The sequence below is a fragment of the Oculina patagonica genome, chromosome 10 (genome assembly GCF_052425735.1).
Source record: "Oculina patagonica isolate OP01 chromosome 10, crgOcupat, whole genome shotgun sequence".
Classification (NCBI taxonomy): domain Eukaryota; kingdom Metazoa; phylum Cnidaria; class Anthozoa; order Scleractinia; family Oculinidae; genus Oculina; species Oculina patagonica.
This window is the reverse complement of record NC_135767.1, coordinates 10,653,342-10,681,326: the sequence shown is the minus strand read 5'-3', so window position 1 is coordinate 10,681,326 and position 27,985 is coordinate 10,653,342. Positions and strand designations below refer to the sequence as shown.

The window sequence follows — 27,985 nt, the reverse complement described above, 5'->3', positions numbered from 1 at the left end:
TGCACCTATTTGTGCCATCTCATCTCAATAACAGATAAATTATTAAAGGTGTTCACACAATAAAACTGATTTTCGTCATTTTTAATTCATGTGACAAGCGTCTGGTATTTGATACACTTTAGCAAAACTCTCATTCTAATAAAACAATACAAAATAATACTTTAACTTTAATTACTCTAACGATTTTAACAACACTTGAAATATAATAAGGGTTTTAATACACGTGTAAAGATCAAATCTTTACAGCAGAAACAAAACAGCCCGATGGAACACGACCTTAGTTTCATTTTGTCAGAGGCTTAAAACAGACTACTTGTTTAATCGCACGGACAATTAAAAAGCAAAAAAAACCTTTAAGGGTTAAGCAGTTACAGCAAGGAGCCCAAAAGTTGACCACTTTTAATTAATTCACATTCTTTCGTGTAGTCATTAGAATTGCTTGCAGTTGACATTTGATTGAATTAAATCTGCACGTAAGAATGTGAATAAATTACAATGGTCACACTTTTGGGCTTCTTCCTGTATCAAAAATTTCCCGAATTGGAAAAGGAACTTGAAACACACAAGTAAAAACCGCTAACAGATACCGAGCCAGGATTCGAGCTCGGGACTTAAGCTTTTACTCCGGTTTGCTTGCAGTTAGCTTCCACCTCGGTTTGCTTGCAGTAAACTTTTATTTGTTGGTTGGGGCAATACTACATATACTTACTAAATATAGTGTAAAAATTTCAATATCATAGCAACAAGGGTTTTTAGAGTTTCACACTGTTCAAATACTAAAAATAGTTCTGACTTGAGTCCCGAGCTCGAGTCTTGAGCTCGAATCCCGAGCTCGAGTACTAGCTCAAGTCCTGGAATTGATTTTAGTTTATATCCGTTTTCTCACTCGCAAATTATAATCAAGACACGTATGTAATATTGACTTTGTTTCGGGTCAGTAAAAAAAATCAATGCCGCGATTAAATAGTAAAGTCCATTAATTAGTGTTCTTTGCTTATTCTACAATGTTATGAGATGATTAAAGGAAACTGATTCTCAGTTTACAACTAGCCCTTTTTTGCATGGTAAAACCGCTGAACAAATATCATTTTAAACGTATCGGAAGGCTGTGCCTGCGCTGTGTTTATGTAAAAGTCGTGTCTGCAATTAAGGACTCATGTCTGACAGAAAAAGTCCAGGGTGGTTTGAGCCTTATTTCCGCTTGAAACATCCCATGATGTGGCGGTTATTTCTGTTCCTCCAAAATACATGCTTACTTCAATATTTCTATCTTTACCTCTCCAGGTATCAGGGGACTGAACTACAACACTCCCAATCTTGGTCACTCCGGGGTCAGTAGTAAACTTTGTCTTAGGATTGCTTGTGACGTAAAAGCTAGTTTTTATTTCCTTTCTGTTTGCCAGCAAAGGGTGATATGTTTTCGTAATTCTCTGTCCCAGTTTAACAACTTCATTTTCCTTTACGAAAAGACGAAAACAATCTTCACACTTTTCCACGCCATCCACGATGAATTTCTTTTCCTCGGGATGAACGCCTTGGATAAAATCACGTGAACAACCGGCACCATATGTTGTGCTGACAACCCTTTCGGTTATCTTGGATGGCTTCTTGCCAAAGATCACAGCACCTTGAACGACTGCTATGGTGGCATGATGAGGAATTAGTATTCTACACCGTGCAGAAAACTCGCTTTTTATTTCTTCTTGTAAGAACGCAGCTTCAGCAAATCCGCCAACGAGAAGCATGGTTTGCACTTTGGAGAGCTGTGGTTTCCTCAGCAGGGTTTTCAAATGTTCTTTGATACTCTCCACCACAGGAGTAAACAATTTCTTCATCATTCCTGAACTAAGAGAGAGATACTCGTTATTCTTTAGCTTAACTTCTTTCTCTCCATAGCGTTCCATGGCTGGACTTCTGGTCTGATTTACCATGGACACAAAACTGCGTGGTAACCGGATATTGGTCATCAAACTACTGTCCAGGATACGTTTCCCTCGCTTTTTTGCTTCAAACTCATTCATCAGTGAGAGCCAATCAGAAGGAAACTGCTTTTGGTAGGTTTGAAGCTTTTGTGCACTGAAAAACTCCTCCAAAAGACTTTCGAACCGTTGGTTTACGTAAATTCCACCGTAAGGACCCCCTGTAACCTTGTGGATCTCTTTGATGGTGCCGTCGCCTTGTATTTCATGAACTGTCACATCAAGGGTGCCCCCTGTGGAGGAAAATCGATTACAGTTTAACGTTAATGGTACGTTATTTTCTGAGGCCCTGTTTCAGCGGATTTTCCCTCCTTCCCTTTCCCCTTCCGTAACTGCAACAACAGTATTCTTCCCCCAGTATGGATATTGTGTAATACGTCCTTTTAGGTTCGCATTATAAGATAATGACGTCATATAACGTAGTAATTCCGTCATGATTTCTGACATATTGATTACCATGAAAACGACAAGTTCTTTAAGCAATGTCATGTAATAAAAAATTGTAGCCGGATAAACTAAGAAAGTTGCATAAATTTTGCTTAACTAAAGAATTACTAAAGGCGTTTAAAGTCTGCACAGGAAGCATGCGGAAGAAACCTCTCTCCCCCTTGTCAATTACAAATAGGAATAATACGCGTGTATGATTAATATGTGCTCTTTTCTTGGTTACATGATCGAATAACTGAAGAACTTAAACAAACAAAGAGCATCTAGATACATCCAGAATATTTTTTTCGGGTGTTGATGTTATGTTGTTATGTTTTTTTGGGGGGGAGAGAGAGTCCTGTAAGGGTACAATTTACCTCCAATGTCAACAACCATGTAATGTGTGTTTGGTTGAGACAGTATTCCATCCACAGATCTGCTGCCAGTTTCTGCTTGAAATTCACTCATGTTCCTCTCTTGACAGAAAATTGCCGCAGCTTCCGGTTCCAAGGCGATAATAAGTTGCTCGGCATTTTCTGGCGACCCCACGCCAGCCTAAAAAATAAATAAGGTGACACATAATTGTTCTAAAACTCTTTCAACACAGGCCGAAATGAGCTATGTATGAAGCCGTTGGGAAGCGAAAACACTTAGGTCAATATAAAGCAGATTGCATTTATCAATTGTTTTGAGTTGTATTATTAACATGAAAATGCTATACTGTGTAAACTGTTCAAATAAATCATTATGTATAGCAATCCGTAGTTTCAGCTGCAACTTTAGAGCAACACATAGATTCTCTATTGACCTGCTCGACTTTATGCCGGGCAAGAACTGTATATGATGTGACGTATTCCTCAGACCTTATAAGCTGCTTCTCTCATGAACTGCTTTGCTCTTGGAGTCCATATGGCGGGAACAGTAAGAACCCACTGGATATCATTTGCGCTAAAATGATCATCTCCAGTCCGCTGACAAATTATTTTAAGTGCCTCTTCTTTCAGGAACTTTATTGAGCGTGCGAATACTATCTTGGCCTCAACAGATTGTCCATTGGCAGCTTTGATGGTTGTTCTCGTGTTCAGGGTCTAAAAAATGAAAATAAAGTGTTTGTTTTCTGTGGCACTACAAGATTTGATTAGTAGCCAATGTTTGTATCGGTTTGCATGTTTATATGTTTGCATGTCATATTTATTGCGGGCCCAAGAGAGGCCCGCAACCCTAATCTTGACAGTGACCAGCGGATTGCGTTTTACGCGTGCGCGCCACGTTTATAAACCGAAAAGAGAAGCGGAAGTTGAAAATTTTTGTTCTTCCACTAAGCACGATCGGAATGCGAAAATGTGTCAATCACGACAGTTTGTCGTAACACCGGAAGAGAAAAATCTGTTCTCCAAGAACGAATGCGAAAAATAAGTTAATCTCACAACAGCTTGTCACATAAGATCTAAACCTTCTGTCATATGGAAGGCGTTATGTGTTGCTTATTGTCGAGAAATTCGTTATAACACTGACAACATAGCGAGTTAACCGACTGAGAAAAATTCACATCCCGATCAGTTCACACCGCGTGCTCGATTACAATTCCCAAATCGACAATCAAAAGATAACTTTGATCGGTTCGCGGCAATAAGCAAAATTATTAACATGCATTCCCGTTACTCGGAATAATTGTCTTTTGTCCATTTTATCATTTATTTATCGACACAGATAAATTACGGGAAAGCGAATGATTCCAACAACGGTTATTGTCGAGAAATTCGTTATAACATTTACAACATAGCGAGTTTACCGACTGAGAAAAATCACATCTCAATTCACACTACACCGCAAAAATCCTTGCGTGACGCGGTACTCAGCATAATTGTCTTTTGTCCATTTTATCATTTCAGTCATTAATTTATCGGCACTGCCTACCGGTACCTTGTCTATGTGCGTCAAGGCCCGCACTTTTTAACCTGTGGTTACCACTAGTTTATAAAATAATTAAGATAGTACGCGCGCTCTCATTGGTCGATAGGTGAGTTTAGATGAGAGCATGTAAACACGGTTGTGACGTCACGCTTTCTGTGTTTCCCGGCACAATTTAAAAACATTTAATATAAAACTGCCAAAAAGACTTGTAAAGTAATTTTAAGTACAAATATTAAAGAATTAAAAAACAATATGAAATTTTGATATGTGTTCCGGCTTTCTCTTCCTACATTAGCCCGAGGAAAAAAACAAAAAAAAGAAGATCCACAGCGCTTTGCCTGCTTCGATGATCGTGAGCGCTAGACGAGCTCGTGGAGGGAGCTCGTAGCGAACGACAAAACATGCAACAAAATACGCAGTAAACATTTTTCAAATACATTTTTGCATTTAGGTACTACAATAAAATTCCCTATAAGACATTTTTTATTAGAAAAAAATTATAGGTCAAAGCAAACGTAACTATATGCTACAAATTAATCTTAAATTCAAACTTTGCACGGCCGATCGGTTGCCGTCTTTTTGCCGTCAAATCTGCATAAAATGCGATTAAAATGACGCTTAAAATGTTTTTTTTCTCTGAGACTTTCTCAGCGTAAAAATTCTACTGTTACATTGGCAATAATAGTCGTGAACTTCTTTCATTCAAAATGGGCTTGGGGAAGAGGAAAGAATGGAGATATTTGTCAGAAAAACCAAAGCAGAATTTGATGTCAATTTAATTGAGGTTTATTCTACGCTTGAAGCACATTACAAAGACGGCATGATGAGATATTTCAACCGTGTTTTCGGGCTGCCAAATCATTCAGGCAAGTTCACTTCACTTTTAAGAGCGATCAAGCACAGTGACATTTATGTTCAGCTTAAATAAACTCCTCATCTCGAAGTTCTTTCCTTACAGAGCCGAAGTGTTTAGCATTTCGTTTAGTTTTTGCAAACTTCCCGTATTTTTCTGCAAGATTTACGTGGAATCGTTTTCGTCGACAGGGCGCTACTTCCCACAAAGTACAAATTATAGTTGAACTCTTGTAACACGAATTTTGATTGGTTTATGTGTTGTCAAATGCGCGTTTTGAGAAAAATCTTTTTCAATCAAGAAGTAAATAAACCAAATCCCCTTCATTTGCCGAATTATTTTTGAAAAAATATTTTATAAAAGCAATAGAGGACTTTTTCCGTTTTTACATAGCCTCATCTAAACACTCGGGTGGTTGAGAGAATTCTCGAAGGTTGCACCCGGGGGGGGGTACTCCCATAAATTTCGGATAGGGGTGTGCCGCCAAGGTTCTTAAACCCTGACCCTATTTAAGGATAAAGAAAGCTAAAATTGATACCCTTTTTAAGGCCCAAAACCGAAAAATGACACCCTATTTAAGGGGAGGAGAAACGTTCCGTGACGACCCAAATAACGGCTAACCGCGCACGGCAAGACACAAATCTTTATAAAATCGCTTTGCTAATACCTGAACTGAAAATTCAGTTTTCAGATATCTTTTTCTCGTTTAGCTGGGCGTTTATTTTAGCTAATAGAATTTAGGTACCCTATCTAAGGATCACAGCGGGAACACATTGCCAAAAGGGGCAAAAATGATACCCTATTTAAGGACCGAGAACCTCAAAAACCATACCCTATCGGGCGGCACATACCTATTTATAACATAGCTAGCAGAGCCGCGCAATCAAATTCAGTATACGTAAGCGTGCTCAAAATCCCGATTGAGCACGCTGATGACGTAATCGACGAGTGAAAATCTCACTGAGTAAAGCTCATACGCTGTGTTTTGCGGAAGCGATGTCATATTATCTTCGGAATGTGAAAAGTGAATCCTTTCAATATTTTTCCAAGGATACGAGCTACAAGGTAAGCTGTTTCTTATTACGAGACGGAGAGCGAAAGAGAAAATAAATTCGATTTTGCCGTCAAAGTTGTTTGTGTGCTTTTCTTCATTCAAACAACAACAACTAACGTGCGAGTCTCGAAGGACGAAAATCATTTTTTCACGGCCCTGACGTGGAAGAATGGGCCAGCATGAATGAAAACAGTTCGATGGCACTAAAAACTAACTGCCTGACGAAAGTTTTTGCGTTTTAAGCTTACACCAAAGCGTCTACGGTTCTGTCGTGATTTTGCCGCTCGGAAAAAATTTACTTCATGAACTCGGGCGCTTCATTCAACTACCGTTTTCAAAAATAAATGTTTATTTTCATCAATTACAAATAAAATCGGTCCACAAAAATACTTAAAACTAAGCATGGAACCGAATTCTTTGACTCTTTCAACCCTTGGAATCTGTTCGGCTGTTCGAGGTTGTTTTGTTTTAAGTTTCTTCCACTCGGGAGTAAACATTTTAATTTTAATTCAGCGAAAACTAACCTCAGAATCAACAGCAGTATTTGCTGTTTTCGTCATTTTTTTTTTCCTTCGCTCTGCCACCGTACAAACTTAGTCAATTTATCAGCCATTTAACACAAACTGCTCCAATTGTGTAAACTTGTACATGTGTAATTTATTGCTCGACCGCTAAGTTTATGTTCTCGCACTGCACACAATAAACACAGTTTTTTTTTCCGCGGCCGGTTTGATGCACAATTCCACCGGCAATGTTATAAAACAATTGGTTCATGCTTTTAGCTGTGCTCCATCGAGTTATGGAGCACTTGGGAAGTTTGGAGAGCACTCAAGAAGCTAGAGTTGCCCTCGGCTATCGCCTCGGGCAACTCTTACGCTTCTTTCGTGCTCTCCAAACTTCCCGCGTGCTCCATAACTCGATGGAGCACGCTAAAGCATGAACCAATTGTTAAATAGGCCACATATGGGAGTACCCCCCCCCCCCGGGGGTTTGCATAACTGTCTCGAATTCTCCCAACCCCCCTCGTGTTTAGATGAGGCTATGTAAACACGGAAAAAGTCCTCTGTTGCTTAAATGTTTCCATGCCCTAGGTGGTTTCTATATTAGCCGACGGAACATTTACTAGTGGATACTGACTTGATGCGTTGCCAATTCTCAAAAATAAATTTAAAATGTCTGGCAATCACGAGGGTAACCTAAATCTTTCAAGGTCAAGAATGTTTATCAGTCAACAAACTAATGAACAATTTCTAACTGCATCCTTTTGGCACCTGCAACCTTTTGTTACGTAAGGTGTAATCTTTAAAATCAGTTTCAATCCTACCTCATCACTGTGTAGAGCCATTTTAAAGTGTTTAAAAAACAGGTACTCTTTTTCTTCGTCTTCACCCTGTAGACCTGCATACTTCTCAATAGCATCGTACCCAAACGAGTCGAATGACAGATCTGGTTTGAGTAGCAGACATGTTGGAGTTTTGCTTGTTTGGCCGCCCTGTTCATTCACCCAGTCCATGTTCATAAAGATGGCGTCCTTTCCTTGATCCTTGATAAAAGAAAATGCAAATCCACTGTACGTTGTCCCGAAATCAATCGCGACAACGGCAAGGTACGTAGGTCTTGGAGAATACAAAAGCGAGTCTTCTAGAGCTGTCAGGATATAAACAAAAGGGAATATTAGGGCCTCAACAGACTTGAGAGTTGGTTGTCGCCAACAAATCTTAGAATATTCGTGACATATTTCTTTATTGTAAAAAGACAGTGAAATGACATGAGTAAGGCTCGAAAAGCCGACCAATTCTTTTTGTTTGCTTTTCACCGTTTTGGAGCAGCCTAACAAGAAGCTATGATATTTGGGATGGAAGAATAATACTACGAGAAATTTCTTTGTAGATAGGCTATGCACACGTTTTCAATTTTAATGGTCCAAATTTGCATTTTTGGTATGGTAATCTACAACATTTTAGAACACTTCATGATGAGAAAGATGAAAGTTTCTTCAATGTCACGAGCATGGGACTATTTGATAAAAACTTGCATTGCTTCGAACCCTTCAATTACACAAGAAAATCGGCATAGAAGCATTCACATTCAACCATAAAGACTGCAACTGCATCATTAACTAGATCATTCGGCGAAATAAATCACTTGCTCTATAAGAAAGTCAGCCATAAATTAAAGGCACCTCTCAACGAATGACTGTCCTTGATACAGTAACAGAGCATTGAGAATAAAGACCAGTCCTGGGTATTTTCTTACCTTTGTATGCCATAACTGTTGCTCCACACCGCACAAAAGATCGCTGTGTTATTATCTGTGTAGATAGTTGCTGGCTATGCGAGCGATCAAAGCCCTTTTTCCAAGAATCAGCTGACCTCAAAGGGAAATTTCCCGAATTAATCATGAATAGAAAGGTCAAGCGACGTAAACATCCCTTTATTCCCGGAAAAATCTATTCAAATGGTAATTTTATATCAGAATTGATTTGTGTTGTCATTGATTAAAAATAACAGATTACAACTTGTGTAGATAAAAACAAACTAGTTTTCTTCAAACAAGTTTAACAGCTGTTAATCTTGTTATCTCAACACATGATTGTAACAAAGGCTTTCGGAAGGGAATACCGAAAGCGAAACTTTCGATTTCCGGTCCGTTTCTGAAAAAATTTCCAAAGCAAATTCGGCCGGAAGTTCTACAAGTCATTCTCACCCCGAGGGAACCTCGTTTTCATTCGGTCTTTGAAAAGAAATTAAAAATTTAAATTTCTGGGTAAAAAGAAACAAAACACAAAAAACAAATACGCACTGCGAATAAAAATGACACAAACTTACTCTCTGACTGCAAGCGACCAAAACATAATTTCCTCGCAAAATCATCTCAACCTTGAAATTTGAAATTTGCTGATTCTTCACTGTACCCAAGCAAAATTGGTATGGTACAATCAAGGGCAATGCATAACATGCAGCGGTTATTGCTCTTGATCGTACCATACCATTTATATTTGGGTACAGTGAAGAATCAGAAAATATGTTTTTGTTATTTTTTCAGGTTCAGAAAATATTTTTTCTCGTTCAGAAAAAATTTTTTTTAAACCTGATTCTTCACTGTATCTTTTTAAAATAAAAAAAAATAAAAACGAAAGCGAAAGTTGATTTTACAATGGATGGCATGATTGAAATGAAACTCAAAAGCAAAGTGTAAAATAAAATTGTTCACGCAAATGAAAACAAAATAAAAATTAACAAATACATTCGCAGGTTCTAAGTGTAAAACAAAAACGTAAATGCAATTTAAAAACAAAAATACAAACAGCAATGCAAACGCAAATAAAAATGAAAATAAAAATGCCTGAGCCACCTCGGTTTCCGTAGTTAATACTCTGACAAAAATGTGTTGCAAATAACTCGCTCAATTTACATTTATAATAGGCAATTTTCCGAGGCAAAAGCAGAGAGAACTTTAGCGTCAGACGAGCTCGTCTGATCACTCGTCACTATATGTAGCACAACTGTCGGCAGGCTGTGATTGGTGAATTTCGATCCTCGTTATTCCGGGGAGAGAGCAGGCTGTTTTCTGCAGCCGTATATACCCATATATAACAGACTGCATTAAAAGGCAGTGCACAGAGACAGAATAGGGGGATGAGATTAAAAAGAGTTAACGTTTTTATTGGCATTTTTATAGAATAGAGGCACGTGAATCTACTGCAGATCGAGTCTAACATTGCCTCAAGATAACCAAAGACAAATTTTATTTCTTGGAAAATCGATCATCTAATGTGGACAAAATCGGCTTATCTTGATTTAAGTTTAAGTTTAATGGATCCGTCACTCGTGTTCCGTATATAACTCAATAGCTCTTGTTATTTAACGAACAATATACTGATGTTTTGTTTATCAATACATCAGAAAACGTAAACTATATACTTCATCGTTTTACCCATTAACCACATACACACTTCATTAGCGTAATCAGCCAACAGTTATGTTGCGTTGTCTTTAGGTCTCATCATGGTTTGAAAATGAGAAGTTGCAAAGATATTTACAATGATCGTTCTATTACTTATGTGTTAACATAAGCTTCTTTTTCCTAAGCTTTACAAATAATGGAAATAAACCTCACACAACTTTAACCAAATAGGCTTATCGGGTTTAAAAACATTAATTATATAATACGAAACAACTTTTTAAAGACATGTTTCGGCATGACTTATGCCATCTTCAGTTTATTGAGAATTTAAAATCTAGGGCTATATATATACCCAAGCTACAAATACAAAAATAGAAATGTATACAAAGTAAAATTACAATAACAAAAGATAATGGTAAAGCCGTTACAAAGTGGCAGGTACTGTCTGGTACTGTCTAGAACAGTAATTACTCACAGTGTGAGCTTTAGACCGTTACTAATAGAACAAAAGATTAAAATAAAAAGGTGTTGACATGCTGCACTTGAGTGTTTAAATCTGGTTTTAAACTATTAATGTAAAAGGCCTCTTTTAATTTAAGAAAATAAACGGTTTGAGCAGAATCCAAAATTTTAAAGCAATCAGATGTGTATAAATTTTTGCAATTAGATGAACTGTTCAGGTGTTTAAAAACATGTGAATTTTTGTCAGTTAAAGTATGCTCTTTGATCCTTGTTGAAAAATGACGGGAAGTCTCGCCAATATAACGGGAGGTACATCCCGCACAAGTAAATTGATACAAGTAAATTGTGCGGGATGTACCTCCCGTTATATTGGCGAGACTTCCCGTCATTTTTCAACAAGGATCAAAGAGCATACTTTAACTGACAAAAATTCACATGTTTTTAAACACCTTAACAGTTCATCTAATTGCAAAAATTTATACACATCTGATTGCTTTAAAATTTTGGATTCTGCTCAAACCGTTTATTTTCTTAAATTAAAAGAGGCCTTTTACATTAATAGTTTAAAACCAGATTTAAACACTCAAGTGCAGCATGTCAACACCTTTTTATTTTAATCTTTTGTTCTATTAGTAACGGTCTAAAGCTCACACTGTGAGTAATTACTGTTCTAGACAGTACCAGACAGTACCTGCCACTTTGTAACGGCTTTACCATTATCTTTTGTTATTGGAATTTTACTTTGTATGCATTTCAATTTTTGTATTTGTAGCTTGGGTATATATATAGCCCTAGATTTTAAATTCTCAATAAACTGAAGATGGCATAAGTCATGCCGAAACATGTCTTTAAAAAGTTGTTTCGTGTTTTTAAAATTAGTAATTTTACTAGTGCTAACAAGGAAATATTAATTATATAGTTGTTAATCTCTAACTCTAGATCACTCAACTCAACGTGCAACCAGCAAAAATACTGGTAACTATTTGTACATCTATTAACAGAAAGCACTATTAGATGTAAGATATGCGACACTGATCAACCAGTGGCCCTAGCCACCTATAAATAATGACATAAAAACAGTTGAAAAACCAAAAATACTTACAATATATACATACCAAAGAACTAAGATTATTACTTAAATTACATATGCATCAAACTACCCTGAAACAAGTTTATCGCATTTTCTTCCTTTCCCCTGTCTTTCAGCAATCTAATTTTAAAATAATGATATACTAAAATCGCACTACTTAACGTCTTCAAGAAAACGATAGATCTTTCTTCTCTTTGCATAATGCAGAAATCCACGATAACAGATTCCTCATAGTAAGTGTCTCCGATTGCGACCTTAACAGAACAGTATCGTCCTCCAAATCACTATTCTAACAGGCTTCAATTCAACAACGTTTCTCTAGATACTAAGAAAGCTTCATACCCTGTCAGGCAGGTATATGTAAAGCCTGCTGTTAACGTTTCAAAACAACTTCTCCTTGCCTTATTACTTTGCCATCACAATCCTGAAGGGTGGGCCACAGATAGCACAAGATACTTTGTGATTCCGAGTAAGCTGAACGACGAGTTGGGCTCCGTTCTTCGGTAAAGGCTTGGCTCGGCATGTGACTCCTAGAACTGTAAACAGCTGTCGAGTAGTCAATTTTCAGCGGAGGAACTTGAGTTACAGCGCACCAGGCAAAACGAGTGCAATATGCTATGTATTCACTTAGGCCATGCAAGAGGATGCTATCATAATCTAGTAGAAGGTGGTCTCGTAAATGATGACGATTCCACTTTGCAGAAATAAAACTTTTGACATCCTGTTAATAAAAACACTAGTTTAAAATAGCTTTCCCATGTCATAATTTTTAAATTTTTATACTGTCACACCCAAATTACTGTTTGTATTTTTCTCTAGTTTTTATCTATTTTATCTGTTCTCATTTTTTTATTGATAATATATTTGTAGTAGTATTAACTTTTATTCTAGGGGAGGGCCACAGGTTTTTCAGTTTTCAACTGTAATGTGTAACCCTCATTAAATAAAGTTGTTATTATATTATTATTATAATGAATCATTTGAACTCTTACTACAGCATGCATGCTTGATGGCGCATAGATATTAAAGGTGATAGCATATTTTTTTTATCGTTCTTTTGTAACCCGCTTGACCATTTTCGATCATCCTGCCACTAGTCCGGTGTATTCTCAGTAATTCCTATTTAACATCTCGGCTATGCAAGGTTCTTGGCCAATTTTTAAGCCAACTGAAAGCTAAACAGAAAAACTTATCCAGAATCAAGTACTTTTTTAAATCATTTTTTTCATTCTCTCCTCAAGTCATGTCACCTTTAACCTTCACTTTATATCCTAGTCTTGTTTCTTTCGTAATGTAAATTAATGTAATGTAAAGTAAAAAACATGTTTGTTTAACTTATTAACCGCAAACTCACCTGAACGAGAAAATTTAAATCATGTGTCTTTGCTCTTTCTTTCACAAGGATCATCACCTCACTTAAAGCATCTTCAGTTTCACGAGTATGCGAAGTTTCTTTTGGGCGATTATACTGCAGTGTCCAAAGCTTACGAACAGAAGCAGAAATCAATAAGGAGGCATATATGATGAGCTTGCCAACTTACTGAATAACCATCTTACTTAAAAAAGTGGAAGACGGGTACTTTATTCATCTTCCATGTCTGGTCATTACACTTCTATATGTGGCAGCACAAATCGCACAAAAATGGGCAAAAGTACATCGTTTTTATAGGCATTCAAGTCATATGACGAGTAAGTACAAGGCTAGATGACTTATTTACGTTTCACTCTGGCAAATGTAAAATGAAGCAACTTGAATGAGACGCTAGTCCGTGACCTGGCATCTTTGTCAGGTTGTCCTATATACTCCTATCAATTTTTAATCTTCCGTTTAGAAAGAAGTACTGTGAAAGTAAAGTGCTTCGCTAAAGAACATAAGAAAACAAGCCCAGCCAGTCTCCAATCACTAGCCGTTAGGTCACAATGCCTTGAATTTATAGTTGTACAAATCTTGTATCCCGATTTAAATTGGAAGCTCCCTTATCGAGTATTTGATAACAAAAAGTGCACTGTCGTTATTTCTTGTAACTTTTTACCTTGCTCTGATATGCTTTGTTATCTGACCCAATCGCTGGAGCGTCAGCTGCTAATATTTCCAGTAAAGTGGAAGTGAAGGAGGCGAAGGACTCTTTCACTTTCAAAACGACTTCATAAGCAGTCTGAAACAAAACATTTTACACTCGTGATTTCGGCTTTTATTTTTTGTGACAGCATAGTTCGTTGATATTTTATAACTTTGTCTCATTCACACAACATTTAATATATTTTCTTAAGTTTTGGACGGGTTGGGAAGGTGGGTGTGCCATGGGGTCAGATTTGGGGAGGCCTTGATCTGCAGATGGGCTCTCCCGCGGCAAAACCGCCACGAGGATGTCTAGATTAACTAGTTCCGAGTTGGATTTACCTGAGGCCACCATAAAATAAGCCTTGTCCAGCTGATATAAAAGTCTTGAAGCAGTAAAAAAAAACAGGGTTGTGGCTTTTGTCATTAAAAGGGTACATCGTTTACAAAGTACTTCGTGAAAGTGCGCGCTCTATTCTCATTTACAATTTGTTAAAAGCCCGGGCCACACGAGAACGAGAGTAGCGGAGAGTTTGTTCGCCAACTCTTAAGCGCACTTGTCAACACTAATTAACCTAGAGCTACCCCATCGGATTTGAGTCAACTCAATGTTTTAGGGTCATTCCTCTGATCCCGCACTGAGATTTTTGTGAAACTTTACCTATCGGTTGTTTATCATATAGCTTACACCCGCTTTCAATGTTACGCGCATGGCGGCTTTCTGTCGACATCCATCTTTCGACGTGCTTAACAAACAATGTGGATCGAAATCCGCCAATCACAGCCAACTAGCTATGGCATGACTTTCGGTGGGCTCATTTGCATGAATCCAGCAACGGTATACATCGGTTTTGATTGGCTCATTTCAAACAGCACGTCGAAAGATGGATGTAGAAAGATAGCTACGCACGTAACACTGAAATCGGGTGTAAATTTTGAAATAAAAATGGGGCTCTCATACTTGTTTAAAAGCAACAGCACTTGGTAAATATGTAATGATTCCCGATAATATAATCAGTTTATTTTCACGATTGCTTGCTAAATTCACGTTTCTGACGATTGTTTCTTATTTAAAACTGGCAATAGGACAATATTTATTTTATAAAGTTATTGAAAATTTTGAACCATGAGAAACAATGATAGGTCACCATACTCGTTTTCGAGCAAATGACGGTTTACCTTTCTCACGCTAGCATTTTACCATTAGTTGAAAATAATGATTAATACTTACTACAACGCGCAAAACAAAATACCTCAAAAATAAAGCAAGCGAGTCTGCAACACTTTAAATACTCCATTGAGTGGACTTTAGCTCCCCGAAGACGACCAACTCTAGTTGTTATAATGTCTATGGCATCAACCCGCGTACCGTCCTTAAAATCAATGACGTATTCACTCTCTAGTTGAGACTGTCTGTTAGTGCTTAACGTGTTTTCTGTTCGTCTTTGGTCAGATCTCACCCTTCTTTCTGAGAAGGCGGCATGCCTGTGAAGAATAAATAAAGGTTGCGTAATTCTTTTAAAAGTATGTTTGTTATCTACGTATCCCGGTAAACTATATCACAAGGCAGAGTTGCAACACCCGTTTTATAAAACTGGGTACATCAATCCTTTAAACGACCAGTGGCGCATAGGGCATCAACAAGTCGCCTCCATTCTTGTTGGTCCTTTGCAAGCCGCGAAGCTTGCCCCCAGGTAAGATTTAGAGCTGAAGTTCTGCTTCTGCAGTTCTTCTCCAGGTGGATTTTGGACGGCCTCTTTTTCTTTTACCCTCTGGTGTCCATCTGAGAGCAACTTTAGAAATGCTGGTAGATTCTCTACGGAGCACATGACCAACCCAACTCCATCGTTTCCGTGTGAGAACAATACTCATGTCCTCCCGTTCTGTCAATTTAAAGACCTCGTTGTTGGAGATCTTTAGTGGCCAAAATATGTGCAAGATTTTTCGGAGACAAGATGTGTGAAAGCTTTGCAGCATTAGGTACATTAGGGAATAATTATGGAAATGGCTTTTCTTTTTCTCTTGTAAAAATTTTTTTTTTTTTGCTTTATTTTGTTGAACTTGGGATTAGTCGACATTTAAACTGAAGGAAAGAAAATATAAACAGACAACGCCACTGAAAATATAAAAAAATGAAATCAAAGTTCACGCTAAACCCTGGATCAGGTTAATCGTGCTTTAAACAACCTGGCCCTGATGTTACTAACTACCCATTGCCTATTAGCCGTAACCCGTACAATTATCCCTTACCCGTTAATTACCTTTCTTTAAACCTCTCAAGCTCTCGACGTTTCTCCTCTAGAGCTTGTTTAGTTTTCACCAGTTGTTGTTCATCAGTGAACCTTTCAAGACAAACCAAATCAAGCACTGTAACTACAATTTTAATTGTAGTATTAAAATACTAATCCAATAAAAGCATGATCGAGTAGAAGTTTATATTCATCTTTGTATATTAGAGATGATTTATATAGCTGTTTTCATAGCTTTTAATCTACTTACTATTAATCTGCAGTGAAACCATTTATGTGTGAAACACCACAAGAATTCAGAATATTCAAAAAAAAAAATGGGATAGAAGTAAATTCAAATGTAGGAGCTGCAACGTAACCATTTTGTGTTTCAACTCAGTTTTCCTGGATCGGGTAGCAGCTCGGTACACTAATGCTTCTTTACCAGTTTAGATGGAAGGGCCGTATATTGTTAGCCAGAGTGCAATAAAAAATCGTCTAATAAAGTATTTATAAAAATGTATAAACTGTAAGCGCGCGATGATGAAACTGAGTGCAGCGACGAATTATCAGCCAACCGATTGTCACAAACTGAAAACAAAATGCAAAGTGGTGATGCAGTATACAAACAGATGCACGCGTGACATCGGGTACCGCACTTTTTTAATTTGTACAAAAAGAAGATTCCCTTTATTATACTTTCTGCAGTCAATTTTCAGATAACTTAAACAAAAACCACTGTTGAAACATGGTTCGTTCAACTTTGTTCGAGATAATGAGGGTTTTTCAGGGTCTACGAAACACTACGGATTTATAAAGATAGTGAGAAAACAAACTGATTAAAAACATACTGATGGAAGTTTCCGAAAGACATCGTTTTTCCGCTATCGACTAGCAAAGTCCTAAGACTCGTGGGTGACAGGCTGGTTGCAGCTTGCCGTAATGTTTTCTTCGCGAGAAAAAGTTACAATAGAATAGTAAAGTGTAAAACAAATTAAAGGTAAACTGGTAAGGCAATTTCATTATACAAGGTTTGTGTTTAAAGCTATAAGCTTGTGGGCCGTGACAAACATAATGTTGGTAAGAATCCCAACTAGTACTGGTAGGAGGCTGATCAGTTGTCTATTTACAAAGCGTAGAGGAGTTGAATGCGGGGACACCGAACATAAAGCCATCCAGTGGCAGAGAGGAGGGTTTAACCCAGGACCTGCGGATTACAAATCTAGCGCCCTAACCACTAAGCCACGCCTCCGCCGCATCGCCTTCGTTGCGTACGTGCAACCTTTTATGCAGATAAGTCATCTCACATGAAATACTGTTACGTGCAGTAACAGGTGCTTTTAAGATCATGATGACCAATATATTTACCTATCCGTGTGTCTTGAGTATTTTGGACTGATACTAACTCTCCCCTGCAGCTGGCGTTCGCATTCTTTTACTTTTTGCTTTAATGTCTCATTTTCCTGTGCCTTTTGGGTGGCGATATCTACGCTGATAAATATAACAAACAAATAATAAACATATTAATAGCAAGTACATTATAATTTTACAATCGTATGAACATCCATTAAGTTGCCTCTATTTCTGATGAATGACGAACAAGACATGATATCTTAAAAATACGTATAGTGCATTGTAAAATATCTTTTGCTCATAGTTTGTACAGAGCTTCCTGGTAGAGTCTACATCACGTTGTATCTTATTACATCGCATTTACCTTTCCTTCAAGAGATTTTGTAGCTCAGTGTTGTTTTTCTGTAATATTTCTGTACTGTTCTTCAGCTGCTGCTCGTAACCTTTTCGTAACTGCAAGACCCTTGAATAGAATTTAAAATGGCTTCATTAGTATACCATCTAAACTGGACAATGGATAACAAAAAAATGCCGCAGAGTTCAACAAGCGTACATTGGAACAGTTCAAAAAGGTAATAAAAATATGGCAACAAGATTTTAAGCGAGTTACACCTGTAAAGAATGCAGTTTACATAGATATTGTTACCTTTCTTCGTGTTTACGATTCAGTTCGTTTTCTTTGGTTTCCCACTGTACTTTAAGCAATTTCTCAATCTTCTTACTTGATAGGTCATCCCTGGGAAATCAATGGTGACACTGTGATATATATTTGCAATATCATTCTTAATTGTTTCATTTCATACGTTTTCACACATAGTATATTTAATTTTCACTCCGGATGTGAATGAATGAAATACTTTATTATAGTGTCAAGGTATTTAGCTTTAAAAAACTAATTGGGGACACTATTTACATTAAAATCTACTAAGCTACATAAAGTTAAAAATATTTACACTTAAATTCTTAGAAAAAAGAACCGTACTACATAGATGAATAAATAAATATATGAATAAATAAATAAATGAAAATAGAATATAAAATTCTCGTACGGCTTTATAGACCGAACCATCCTCGAAGCTACAGAAAAAAGACCTGTTGCCCTTTTGAAGGGAACCGCCACTCTTATGGCAAGTTGTCATTGAATTGTTTGAAATACTGCCTAAATTCAAACTTTACAGGATATAAAGGGATAAATAACATTTAATGTTTATCATAAAATGGAAAAATACATGGCCTTCAAATTTCCTGCGCGCCGCCATTTTGCATTTTAAGACGTGTAATGGTTGCTCAATTGTTTTACACAAAATATACTTTGCTTCCAAACCATTACACGTCATAAAATCAAAAATGGCGGTGCGCGACTTTAATAGGTTTCCTTTAATAGTGGAAAGTTGTATGAGTGTATGATTTCTTTCTGTCTCACATACAAATCTCTTTTTTGACTCACTACCTACAATTCACTCTTAATGTGCTTTCACTCTCAACTTGGCTCCCAGTTGAGTCTGCGATGTATCCCCGGGGGATACTCAAAAATATTTTACACCGGGAGGTTTCGCCCCGAGGTCCAGGCCCCAATACCTTTTTTTAAGAAAACAGAACCCTTTCATACACCTTCGATAGAAAATGGTAACTCGTTTACATATCTACAGTAGGTATACCGAGTCTCTTTTCTAAACTTTTCACTGGAATTACTTCTTGAATACTTGGATGAATCGACTGTTCTGTGGGTCTGTTCGAGATGTTTTGAAATGCCCTTTCGAGTGTTTCAAAAACTACATGAGATTTTTAGGGATGTACCGTCGATGAACTCATATCCTTCTTCTTAACCACTCGAGCATGACAGTTTATACAACCCAAATGAATTTATTATGAAAACTTTGTACGGCTACTGCTTTTAGTTATAGTCTTTCTATACCTACACTCCTATACGTAAGATTGTTTTCCCTCCCTCCCCCGCTATTAACCTTGCTGTTTCGCTCTTGTGACGGTTTTAGCCAAATTGAATCGTATAATGACTGCTGGTTAGATCGGAACTAACACTGTTCACAACCGACGACGTTGTCACAAAGTACATTTACAACCGGCCGTACAGCCGTGCACAACCGTCGACCTGCCTGCAAAGTTGAACTCAAGTCGACTTCGCAGACACACCGGCTATGAACTTCTGGGATAGGTTCTCGTGTCGGCGTCGGCAGATGACAACCAAATTCTCCTTTTAACGGCTTAAAGTTTACGCGTATGTGTCCTGTTGTTAAGCAGACGTACCGCGTTACGACGTAAATGTCGTAACGCTTTTATAGTTTGGAAAAAAAAACAGCAAATGACTGCCACGATACATGATTTTGGAATGATCTATATGAAACTAATAAATCCATCTACAGATACAAAAAAGGGGATGATGCCGTATCCATGGTACAGTTACCTTGTGGGTGACGCTCTCAATTCCCTCTCGAGTTTGTTGATTTTCTGCTCCAGGCGCATCAAATAGTCTGGAAGCTTTCTCAATAATTCAATAAACTGTTTGTTGAAAGCGAGTGGTTCGCCTTGATTTGTCTCTTCAAACGATTCTCGGCGTCTTCCAGACCTCGAGCTCGTCGACGTTCTACTCAATCCTGCCATGTTGTTGATCGAAGAACGCAAAGCAAAACTGAGAATTTTCCCAGAAAAATCACTTCCGCTTTCTTTCTTTCGCTTTCGCAGAAAACCGGAAGTTGTCACGCTGTTAGATCAATCACGCTGCATTTCGTTTCTTCACAAATGGCCGTGTTAAAACTCGGTTTCAAGCATTTTACTACAAAAAGAATAAGAACATTGGACAGGAAAATAAAAATTTTGAAGTTTTACTATTATGCAAGGTAAAATTTCTCAAAAAATAAGAGATGTTTACAGAAGCTAATCTGGGGCAACCCCCGTTACTTCGAAAGACATCTATGACAGACTAGTCATCTTTGAGCCTTGATTGGTTAGTTGGATTTCCGGGAAATTTCCCTTGACTTCATTTGCATGAGATGCACGAAGCAAACAACAACTTCTATCAGTTCATGGACTTCGTCGTTTAACCTGTGCATCTTTTAGCGTCGGAAACCCTCCAGGCCAGGCCAGTATGGCGTCGTCGTTAACAGGTAACGTTCAGCATAAAAACTAACACTTATGGTAAAACAGGGGTTTTGTTTAACTGATGGTCACGCTTGTGGCACTAACAAAAGTGTTCAACTCCTGGGCATTACTACATGATGTTCTTCTTGTGTTACGTTGATCAGATCAAATCGACTGCTGGTTAACCGATGCAACAAACCATGCAACAGATATTCAGTTTATTATATTAACACTTTCCAGGTTATTGTACAAGTGATGCCCAACCGATGACCATTTCTGAAACAACCGTAAAATAAGACCTGACTGCGGAATGAACTTCCAAAATAGGTCAGCGTTGTTGTTGTGAATAAATTACTTCTACCTTACAACGGGAGACTCGGTTTTCAAGAATTACCTATGCATATGGTTGTTTACGAATGCCGGTAAATTTAGAAAACGTGTTTGATTGCCCAACCGGAAAAATGTTCTTAACATTACGGACATTCTTGAGACCTACTAAAAAAAATTCCAACTGGAATATCTAAACGGAAAACGTGCAGGTTTGGAATCGCTTTTTATCGACTGTTTGCGTGGCTACTCAGCTCAATTCTAGGTGCATGTTCGGAGTACATTCGTGATACTTACACAAAGGGTGGAACAGTCAGTTTCCCACGAAAATGTTATGTCACGAGTCATACAGTGATATTGTTTAGTTGAGACACATCGGCAGAAGAGGAATAACGAATGTTAATTATACCATTTTCTTCTCTGCTTTTTAAAACAAATCTCGCATTTTATTTTCTACGCAACGTTACATTGCGGCCTTAAAAGGGGATATCATCCGTTTTCCATCAGTATTTGAAGATATCAGGGCCGTATCTAGCAAGAGGCAAGAGGAGGCACTTGCCTCGTCTTGATTTTAACCCAAAATTAACAAAAAATTCGTTTAGTTGTAAAAATAATCCCTAGTTGAACAAGATTGATTTTTTTCTTAAGAAATACCTTATGAAAAATGTTTATAAAAGAGTTTCATAGGTTTTAGTTCTTCAAATGTTTTCTGGAGGGAACGCCCCCCAGAACCTCCGAGCAAGATCTTGCCTCGTCTATGCCAAAGGTCTGGTTACGGCCTTGGATATCACTCCAAACATGCATCACTGAATTTCTTTGGTGTCATTCTTGGAGTATGGACGACTTGGATGTTCTATTTTTACCTGTGATGAACCTTCCCAAAAATACTCAAAATGATCTGCTACGGTGCTTATTAATTTCTGCCTTTGGCTTAAACTTAGTCAAAGTGAGCCAACCAAAGAGTCGCGCACTTTGTCTCGATTAGGGTCACAAGTTTTTAGTCGTATAACGAAAGGAGAAAATACTGAGTTTAAAACATGTAAATATTAAAACTAAGGAAAGCGAATGAGACATGATGAGAGGGTCGCAATAACGTGGAATTGCTAGTTAACAACAGGCTGCCGCTCGAAACTCGCAAAGACGGCTGTGGCTTGGCAGGCAAAGCACTTTAAGTTGTGGTTTCAATTTATCTTTGTTTTTTCAAACCAGTTCGATATTGATTTTTCATTGTCTCGTATAGTAAAAATAAATCTGGTTTGAAAAAATTTTAACCAAAGATGAATTTAAACCACAGCATATACAATCTCTTTTGCTCAGAAATAATGAAAATACAAAAATATTTATTACATTAGGTAGCTATAGGTGTACTTCACCGTTGCTTGATGGAAGTTCATGGTGTTCTGTGCCATGTCAAGAAACCTAATCAATTAACATAGTATTCATGCTTTCTCCTTTGTCGCGCTCAGAAACCATGAACAATGTCTATTCAACCTTTCCTTGCATTCTCGCGTACGCCTTTTCTCTTTTTTACTAAGGGAGACCTTTCTCAAGGCAGCTGATGAAGAGAGCCCAGCATATCTCTTACACATGTTTAAGTTATAATTGCAAGATCAGGTCTAACAACTAAATGAGATTACTTTTTGCACAGATCTTAACGACTCGCTTCTTCATCTTGAAAAGTCTTTCCTTGCAACAGTGGCCATCGACTTTGGCACAACCTACAGTGGCTTTGCCTTTTCATTCAATAAGGAACAAGGTGAAGACTCGATCTTTATGAACAGAGACTGGGTGAATGAACTGGGCCATCGAACAAGCAAGACACCCACATGCCTGCTGCTTAAACCAGACCTGTCATTCGACTCGTTTGGGTATAAAGCGGTGGAAAAGTACACAAATCTGAAGAGCCTCTCTGAGGAAAAGGAATACTTCTTTTTCCAGCATTTTAAGATGCTTTTACACAACGACGAGGTACGTGCCTTTTTTTTTTTTCCTTTTTCCCCCCCCCCCCCCACCCGCCTCCACCCAACCCCTTCAAGTGTTCATCCTTTTTTCCTTTTTTTTCTTTTTTTTTGCCCGACCAATCGACCCACCATAACAAGATACGGGGCGATGGGAAACGAAACATTTTATTTGGAAATAGAGCGTTTTCACTCACGTGGCCAGCATATATTATGCAAATTAATTGGGAAAAAAAGATTTACATAAGAAGAGACTTCAAATCCAACAGGATTGGCTTGATACACCAACATGGCCGCTGTTTCATTGTTTTGGAACACCAATATGGCCGCCGTGACGCCATGTGAAAACGCTCTATATATTGGCTAGAGTTTGATAGACACTGTTCGTGGTCGGTCCTTTATAGTCCACCTTTCTTACTATTGGGCGACTGTAGCTCACAAATACTGAAAAAATATTGTTTCCTTTCTTGACAATGATAATAGAGCCTGAACTTGGACACAAAGATACCAGCAGCCAATGGAAAACTGCTACAGGCCAAACTAGTGTTTGCACATTCCATCAAGTTTTTGAAAGATGAAGCCATCAAGGTTATCCGACAGGAGACTGGAGATGATGGATACAGCGTGGATGATATCCAGTGGGTTCTTACTGTTCCCGCCATATGGACTCCCAAAGCTAAACAGTTCATGAGAGAAGCAGCTTATGAGGTACAAATATACTAAAAGGCTAAGAGGGTGTTTTATTGTACCAGCTATGTCGTTTCTATAATAACACCCAATTTCATTTCAATAACTTTGTCATAGAAAAATGAAAAAGGCAAATTTGGAATCAATTAAGCGTATGTTTGAAAACTACCCGAAGAAATGGCCTCAAAATATACATAAATCAATTTATCTTATTACACGATAAATACGTCTACAAAATGTAAACTCGTGACTTTCCTGTTAATGCTACGAATCATGATGATTAATTAAACCTAATAAATTCCTATTTACCTTCTTCCATATTTTTTAAAATATGACAGCCTTAAGTTGTTGCAATAAGGTGTTATCTTAAAGTTTCCAAAGAGGTTAAAGTTTCGAAAAAAGTTATACCTCGAAAGTTAGAATGAATTATGTTAACGATAATAAGCCCTTCCTTTATACTCTCTTGGGATTTTTTTTTTTGTAAAAGCCAAGAGTGGCTATTCCCTGTATAGAATTGACCTTAACCTTCTAATTTCACCCCTTTATTCTCGCACGTAGCTTCTTATCTTGCTGTTGTTGTTGTTGTTGTTGCTGCTGCTGCTACTGTTTGATTCAATATTGGAAGTTTATAGATATATACAGCAATGCATTAAAAACAGCAGAAATAAGCGCCGAAAAGCTCTGTAGTGGTAACAAGAGAGACAATATGGAAACGATGTCTTATTGGCCTTAACCTAGAATATACATAGTTCTATAAAAGAGTAACACCGTTTTGGTTTGATTAGGCTGGGATTGGATCACGTGACAATCCGGAGCAGTTGTTGATTGCTTTAGAACCAGAAGCAGCCGCACTGTTCTGTACAGAAAGGAAACTTAGCGAGATGGCTTCTGTTTCTGTGGAAGGACGACTGTTTCAGCCCAATGCACACTATATGATTATCGACATTGGAGGTAAATGCGTTGTTGTCTAGGTCTCACTACTAGTGAGAACGGTCTGCCTCGATGACCATCCTAACTATTTCCAATGGTTTTAGAAAAAATCGTTTTCCATGTTATCACCTGAATCCGAAGGAAACGCGGAAATCTCCCCATCACTTTCGGTTGTAGCCCGAAATCTCTTAAGCTAGGGTACTCTCTTTAATCAAACAACAGGATAAAGCTAGGATTCCAAATCCAAGTTCAAAAAATGTTGCAGAATAACAGCCAGATTAAACTGGTAAAAAATTTTAAGGAACGGCGTGTAGATGTTGAAATTAAAAACTCTTCCTATAGCTAAAAGACCGTCTGCATTCAAACTTGACTTGTGGCTGCTATGAATTTCTGTGTAGTTTACAGAACTGTTCCCCTCGTTACAAAGCGACCCCAAATCGCTTATCACAAAATACGTCTTTAGCAATCCTCAGCCGCTCTGGCTCTGTAGTTAAGATTAATTCCCCTTAAAAATATCCATTTTCACCTCAAGCAGATTTCTGATTGATTGTAGTGAAAAAAGCCGTCCCCTTTATTGAACCACTCATTCCTTCTTTGCTCTAGAAAAAAATCCCCCATGTGTTTTATGATATTCTGTGAGCGTCAAAGTGATCTGTTACACTGGTTATGATTGGTCATTTCTCTTTTGCGAGCTTAAAAGTGAATAAAATGCACGGAAATTTAAGGCTAAAAATGCTTGCAGACAAAATAATTATTTGAAACGTTGATAAAAAAAATATTCTAAAGTTGCATTTAACAAAAATTTCCTTTTAAGGTGGCACTCTAGACGTGACGGTGCACGAAAAGCAGGATGATGGCACCATCAAAGAGATCTACAAAGTCACTGGCGGGCCATATGGTGGCATGAAGGTGAATCATCAATTTGAAGGTCTTTTGAACGAGGTTTTTGGTGATCAGAAGCTTTATGATTACCGAGGACAGTTCCCCTCTGATTGGCTTAAACTGATGAATGATTTTGAAGCAAAGAAGCGAGGTATCCGTGCCCTTGAAAACAAAGAAACAAGAATTCGCTTGCCACGCAGTTTTGTCTCTTGGATCAATGATTTTTTAACAACAGCTTTGAGGCGCTATGGATCTGGGGAAGTCAAAATACTCAACGATGAGTACCTTTGCTTGAGTTCGAGAGTTATGGTGAAGCTATTTCAACCTGTTTTAGAAGCCATGAAAGATCATCTTAAGGTGCTACTCAGCGAGCCAAGCCTTTCAAAAGTCAAAGCAATGCTCCTAGTAGGAGGATTTGCAAATTCGCTTCTCCTCCAGGACGAAATCAAGAAAGAGTTTTCCAAAAGGTGTCGTGTGATTATTCCTTCTGATGCTAGTATAGCCGTGGTCCAGGGTGCTGTAATATTTGGCAAAAGGCCAGGGAAGATTACACAAAGAGTTATCAGCAAGACCTATGGTGCGGATTGCTGCCGAGATTTTATCAAAGGCGTTCATCCGGAGGGAAAAAAGTTCGTCGCAAATGGCAAGGAGATGTGTAGCGATGTGCTGAACTGCTTTGTGAAGGAAAATGACGTCGTCAAACTGGGGCAGAGGATAAGAAGTATGTATCGACCACTGTACCCGGATGAAAAGCAGATCCAATATTCCTTCTACGCTGCTAACAATCCCAATGCATTGTTGGTCACCGAGACTGGAGTAAAAAGGATTGGAAAAGTTGTGGTTCAATCTCCTGAAACTTGGAGAGGCTTGAATAGAGAATTGGAAGTCAGCATGTATTTTGGTGGAACAGAAATAACTGCTACAGCACGGGATATTTCAAGTGGCAACACAGCACAAACCACTCTGGACTTCTTCCATGTTAAGTGACAATCACTTGACTTTACAACAACAATATATATAGTCGATATTCAAGGTTTATAAACTTTAGAAATCAGCGTTTGTACTCCAACTATCAGCAAACGAATATCTACCAAACGATATGTTATTTAGGCGTCAACTATAAAAATGTTGAAAGAAAGGTGTCCTCGACTCATGTCTCTTAGCTGTTGCCAAATAAGATATAGATTAGTGTTCTCCCGCAGGACTACAAAAGGTGGAAGAATTTTAGGTTCGTGGTTCCAAAAAGGTGCACTTCCCATCATCTGTGTGCCCTATTTTTGCCAGTGATGCATCTGTGAGCATCTGTGGCAAGCTTATAGTTTTGCTCATTTTGTGCAAGCAGTGGGGCTAGATATCCAAACAAACAAGTGCCCCTAGAAGATATATAGTCCTCATCCACGCTGTCTCAGAATTACCTCTGCTAGGTTACCCAACTCTTTCTAGGACTTACATCCCCATGAGATGGACAGCTGGCTTAGTCCAGACAGTGTCCGTCGTAGAAGGAACTCAACAGATGGTTATCAAACAATTTCACAATCGCTTTGTAAGATTCCCATGCACAGCAGTTTTAATTATGAACATTTAGCTGATGAAATTATGTTGCTGATAAGCAAAACCCTTTCATTTATTGTAATACATGTACAGAATACCTTAAGAATACCGAAAAAATTTCCCTGCCGTAAATTTACTGCAGGAAGAGGGGCTCTTATTATTGAGGGTTAAGCTTGTTATTGGTTTATATGTAGAAGGTATGGTGTGCCTGAAAAGTTCTCGAGGGTGACCATTTAGTAAAGGTTTGACTGTAGCTCTAAAAATGTAGTCATGTAATGGCACTCTTTATATTTCTTAACGTCAGGCGATAATTTCTATAATTCCAAAAAAGAAGAATACCGAATATTTAAAGAATTGGAGACCTGTATTGTTACTTAATGTAGACTAAACATAATCCACCCTTGAAAATCTGAGAAAAAGCCTGAAATAAATTTCCGTTTTCTGGCACTGCGGTCACTACAAGAACTCCATTTACACGCACAAAAAAATCGGTACGGCACGGCAAATTTTTGGCACCGTGACGACAATTTTGGGCACGGCACTCCCAATTATCGACGTGTAAACGTACCGGTCCCAAAAAAAATGTGGCACCAGTGCCCAATTTCTTGGGGGTGCCGAGACTACCTTCAGGAGGTAGTCTCGGCACGGGTAAATCGAGGCACCGTGCCGAAAGCAAGTGTGACGCATGCGTTGTTTCCACGAAAATGGCGGCCACTGCGGCAATCTCGTCCCCAGAGGCCGCGATCCTTCTGGTCTGCGCCAGGGATCGGGACCTCTCAATCTCGAGCCCAGAGTGATCCCCGGCTCCGCGATCCGTCAGCGGTTGGTCAGCGGTAGGGTCGCCGGGACTCACTCTGGGAAACTGAATAATAATTCAGTGTCTTACTGGTCCTCACAGGACAATAGAAATCAACACGGAAGTCTGAAAATCTTCCCCGGAAGTAAACCAAACCGGAAACCCTGGAAAATCATTTTTTGTTTTCCATGGTCAAATGTTCAGGTGTATCACCTTAATTTTGTAAAACACCTAAGAACTCGTGATATGGCGCTACATAAATGAAGTATTTTCTAATTCTACTATTCTTTTTGAACTCAAAAGATACCTTGAATAAAAAAAAGGACTTCCTTTAAACGTCAATTCTGAGCGGAGTTTTAAAACAACAACGACGGCGTCACCAAGGACAAGGTCGATTGAAAACTCAATTTATAGTTGACTTGCAAATCTCGCTA

The 27,985-nt window shown here is 38.2% G+C and overlaps 4 protein-coding genes across 4 annotated transcripts in view; 2 read left to right on the top strand and 2 right to left on the bottom strand.

Moving 5' to 3' along the window:
* Positions 1-27,985, top strand: part of LOC144667429 (uncharacterized) — a 67,334-nt gene that overhangs the window by 20,311 nt on the left and 19,038 nt on the right. The gene's annotated exons all lie outside the window — the stretch shown is intronic.
* LOC144667418 (heat shock 70 kDa protein 12A-like) lies at positions 67-8,795 on the bottom strand. The gene is made up of 5 exons (XM_078528813.1): positions 8,483-8,795; positions 7,551-7,873; positions 3,269-3,493; positions 2,783-2,960; positions 67-2,212 (listed from the first exon to the last, which is right to left on the bottom strand). The coding sequence occupies exons 1-5, from the start codon at positions 8,625-8,627 to the stop codon at positions 1,155-1,157; spliced, it is 1,929 nt and encodes a 642-aa protein (XP_078384939.1). The 5' UTR covers positions 8,628-8,795; the 3' UTR covers positions 67-1,154.
* LOC144667425 (uncharacterized) lies at positions 9,462-20,090 on the bottom strand. The gene is made up of 9 exons (XM_078528825.1): positions 19,747-20,090; positions 17,971-18,060; positions 17,689-17,787; positions 17,340-17,462; positions 16,005-16,085; positions 14,997-15,228; positions 13,718-13,840; positions 13,039-13,167; positions 9,462-12,405 (listed from the first exon to the last, which is right to left on the bottom strand). Exons 1-9 carry the CDS (start codon positions 19,941-19,943, stop codon positions 12,058-12,060), a joined length of 1,422 nt encoding a protein of 473 aa, XP_078384951.1. The 5' UTR covers positions 19,944-20,090; the 3' UTR covers positions 9,462-12,057.
* Positions 20,316-27,212, top strand: LOC144667422 (heat shock 70 kDa protein 12A-like). The gene is made up of 5 exons (XM_078528820.1): positions 20,316-20,446; positions 22,396-22,715; positions 23,189-23,413; positions 24,178-24,343; positions 25,137-27,212. The coding sequence occupies exons 1-5, from the start codon at positions 20,428-20,430 to the stop codon at positions 26,189-26,191; spliced, it is 1,785 nt and encodes a 594-aa protein (XP_078384946.1). The 5' UTR covers positions 20,316-20,427; the 3' UTR covers positions 26,192-27,212.

Coding starts and splice junctions, on each gene's coding strand:
- LOC144667425 (XM_078528825.1), bottom strand. CDS start 19,943: ATGGCAGGATTGAGTAGAACGTCGACGAGCTCGAGGTCTGGAAGACGC. Junction 16,086..17,339: donor TACTCAAGACACACGGATAG/GTAAATATATTG, acceptor TTGTCTTGAAAG/GTTCACTGATGAACAACAAC. Junction 13,841..14,996: donor TCGCTTGCTTTATTTTTGAG/GTATTTTGTTTT, acceptor GTTTTGTTTCAG/ACTGCTTATGAAGTCGTTTT.
- LOC144667422 (XM_078528820.1), top strand. Junction 22,716..23,188: donor TGCTTTTACACAACGACGAG/GTACGTGCCTTT, acceptor CAATGATAATAG/AGCCTGAACTTGGACACAAA. Junction 23,414..24,177: donor TGAGAGAAGCAGCTTATGAG/GTACAAATATAC, acceptor TGGTTTGATTAG/GCTGGGATTGGATCACGTGA.
- LOC144667418 (XM_078528813.1), bottom strand. CDS start 8,627: ATGATTAATTCGGGAAATTTCCCTTTGAGGTCAGCTGATTCTTGGAAA. Junction 7,874..8,482: donor AACAGTTATGGCATACAAAG/GTAAGAAAATAC, acceptor ATATCCTGACAG/CTCTAGAAGACTCGCTTTTG. Junction 3,494..7,550: donor TGGCTCTACACAGTGATGAG/GTAGGATTGAAA, acceptor TTCATTTTTTAG/ACCCTGAACACGAGAACAAC.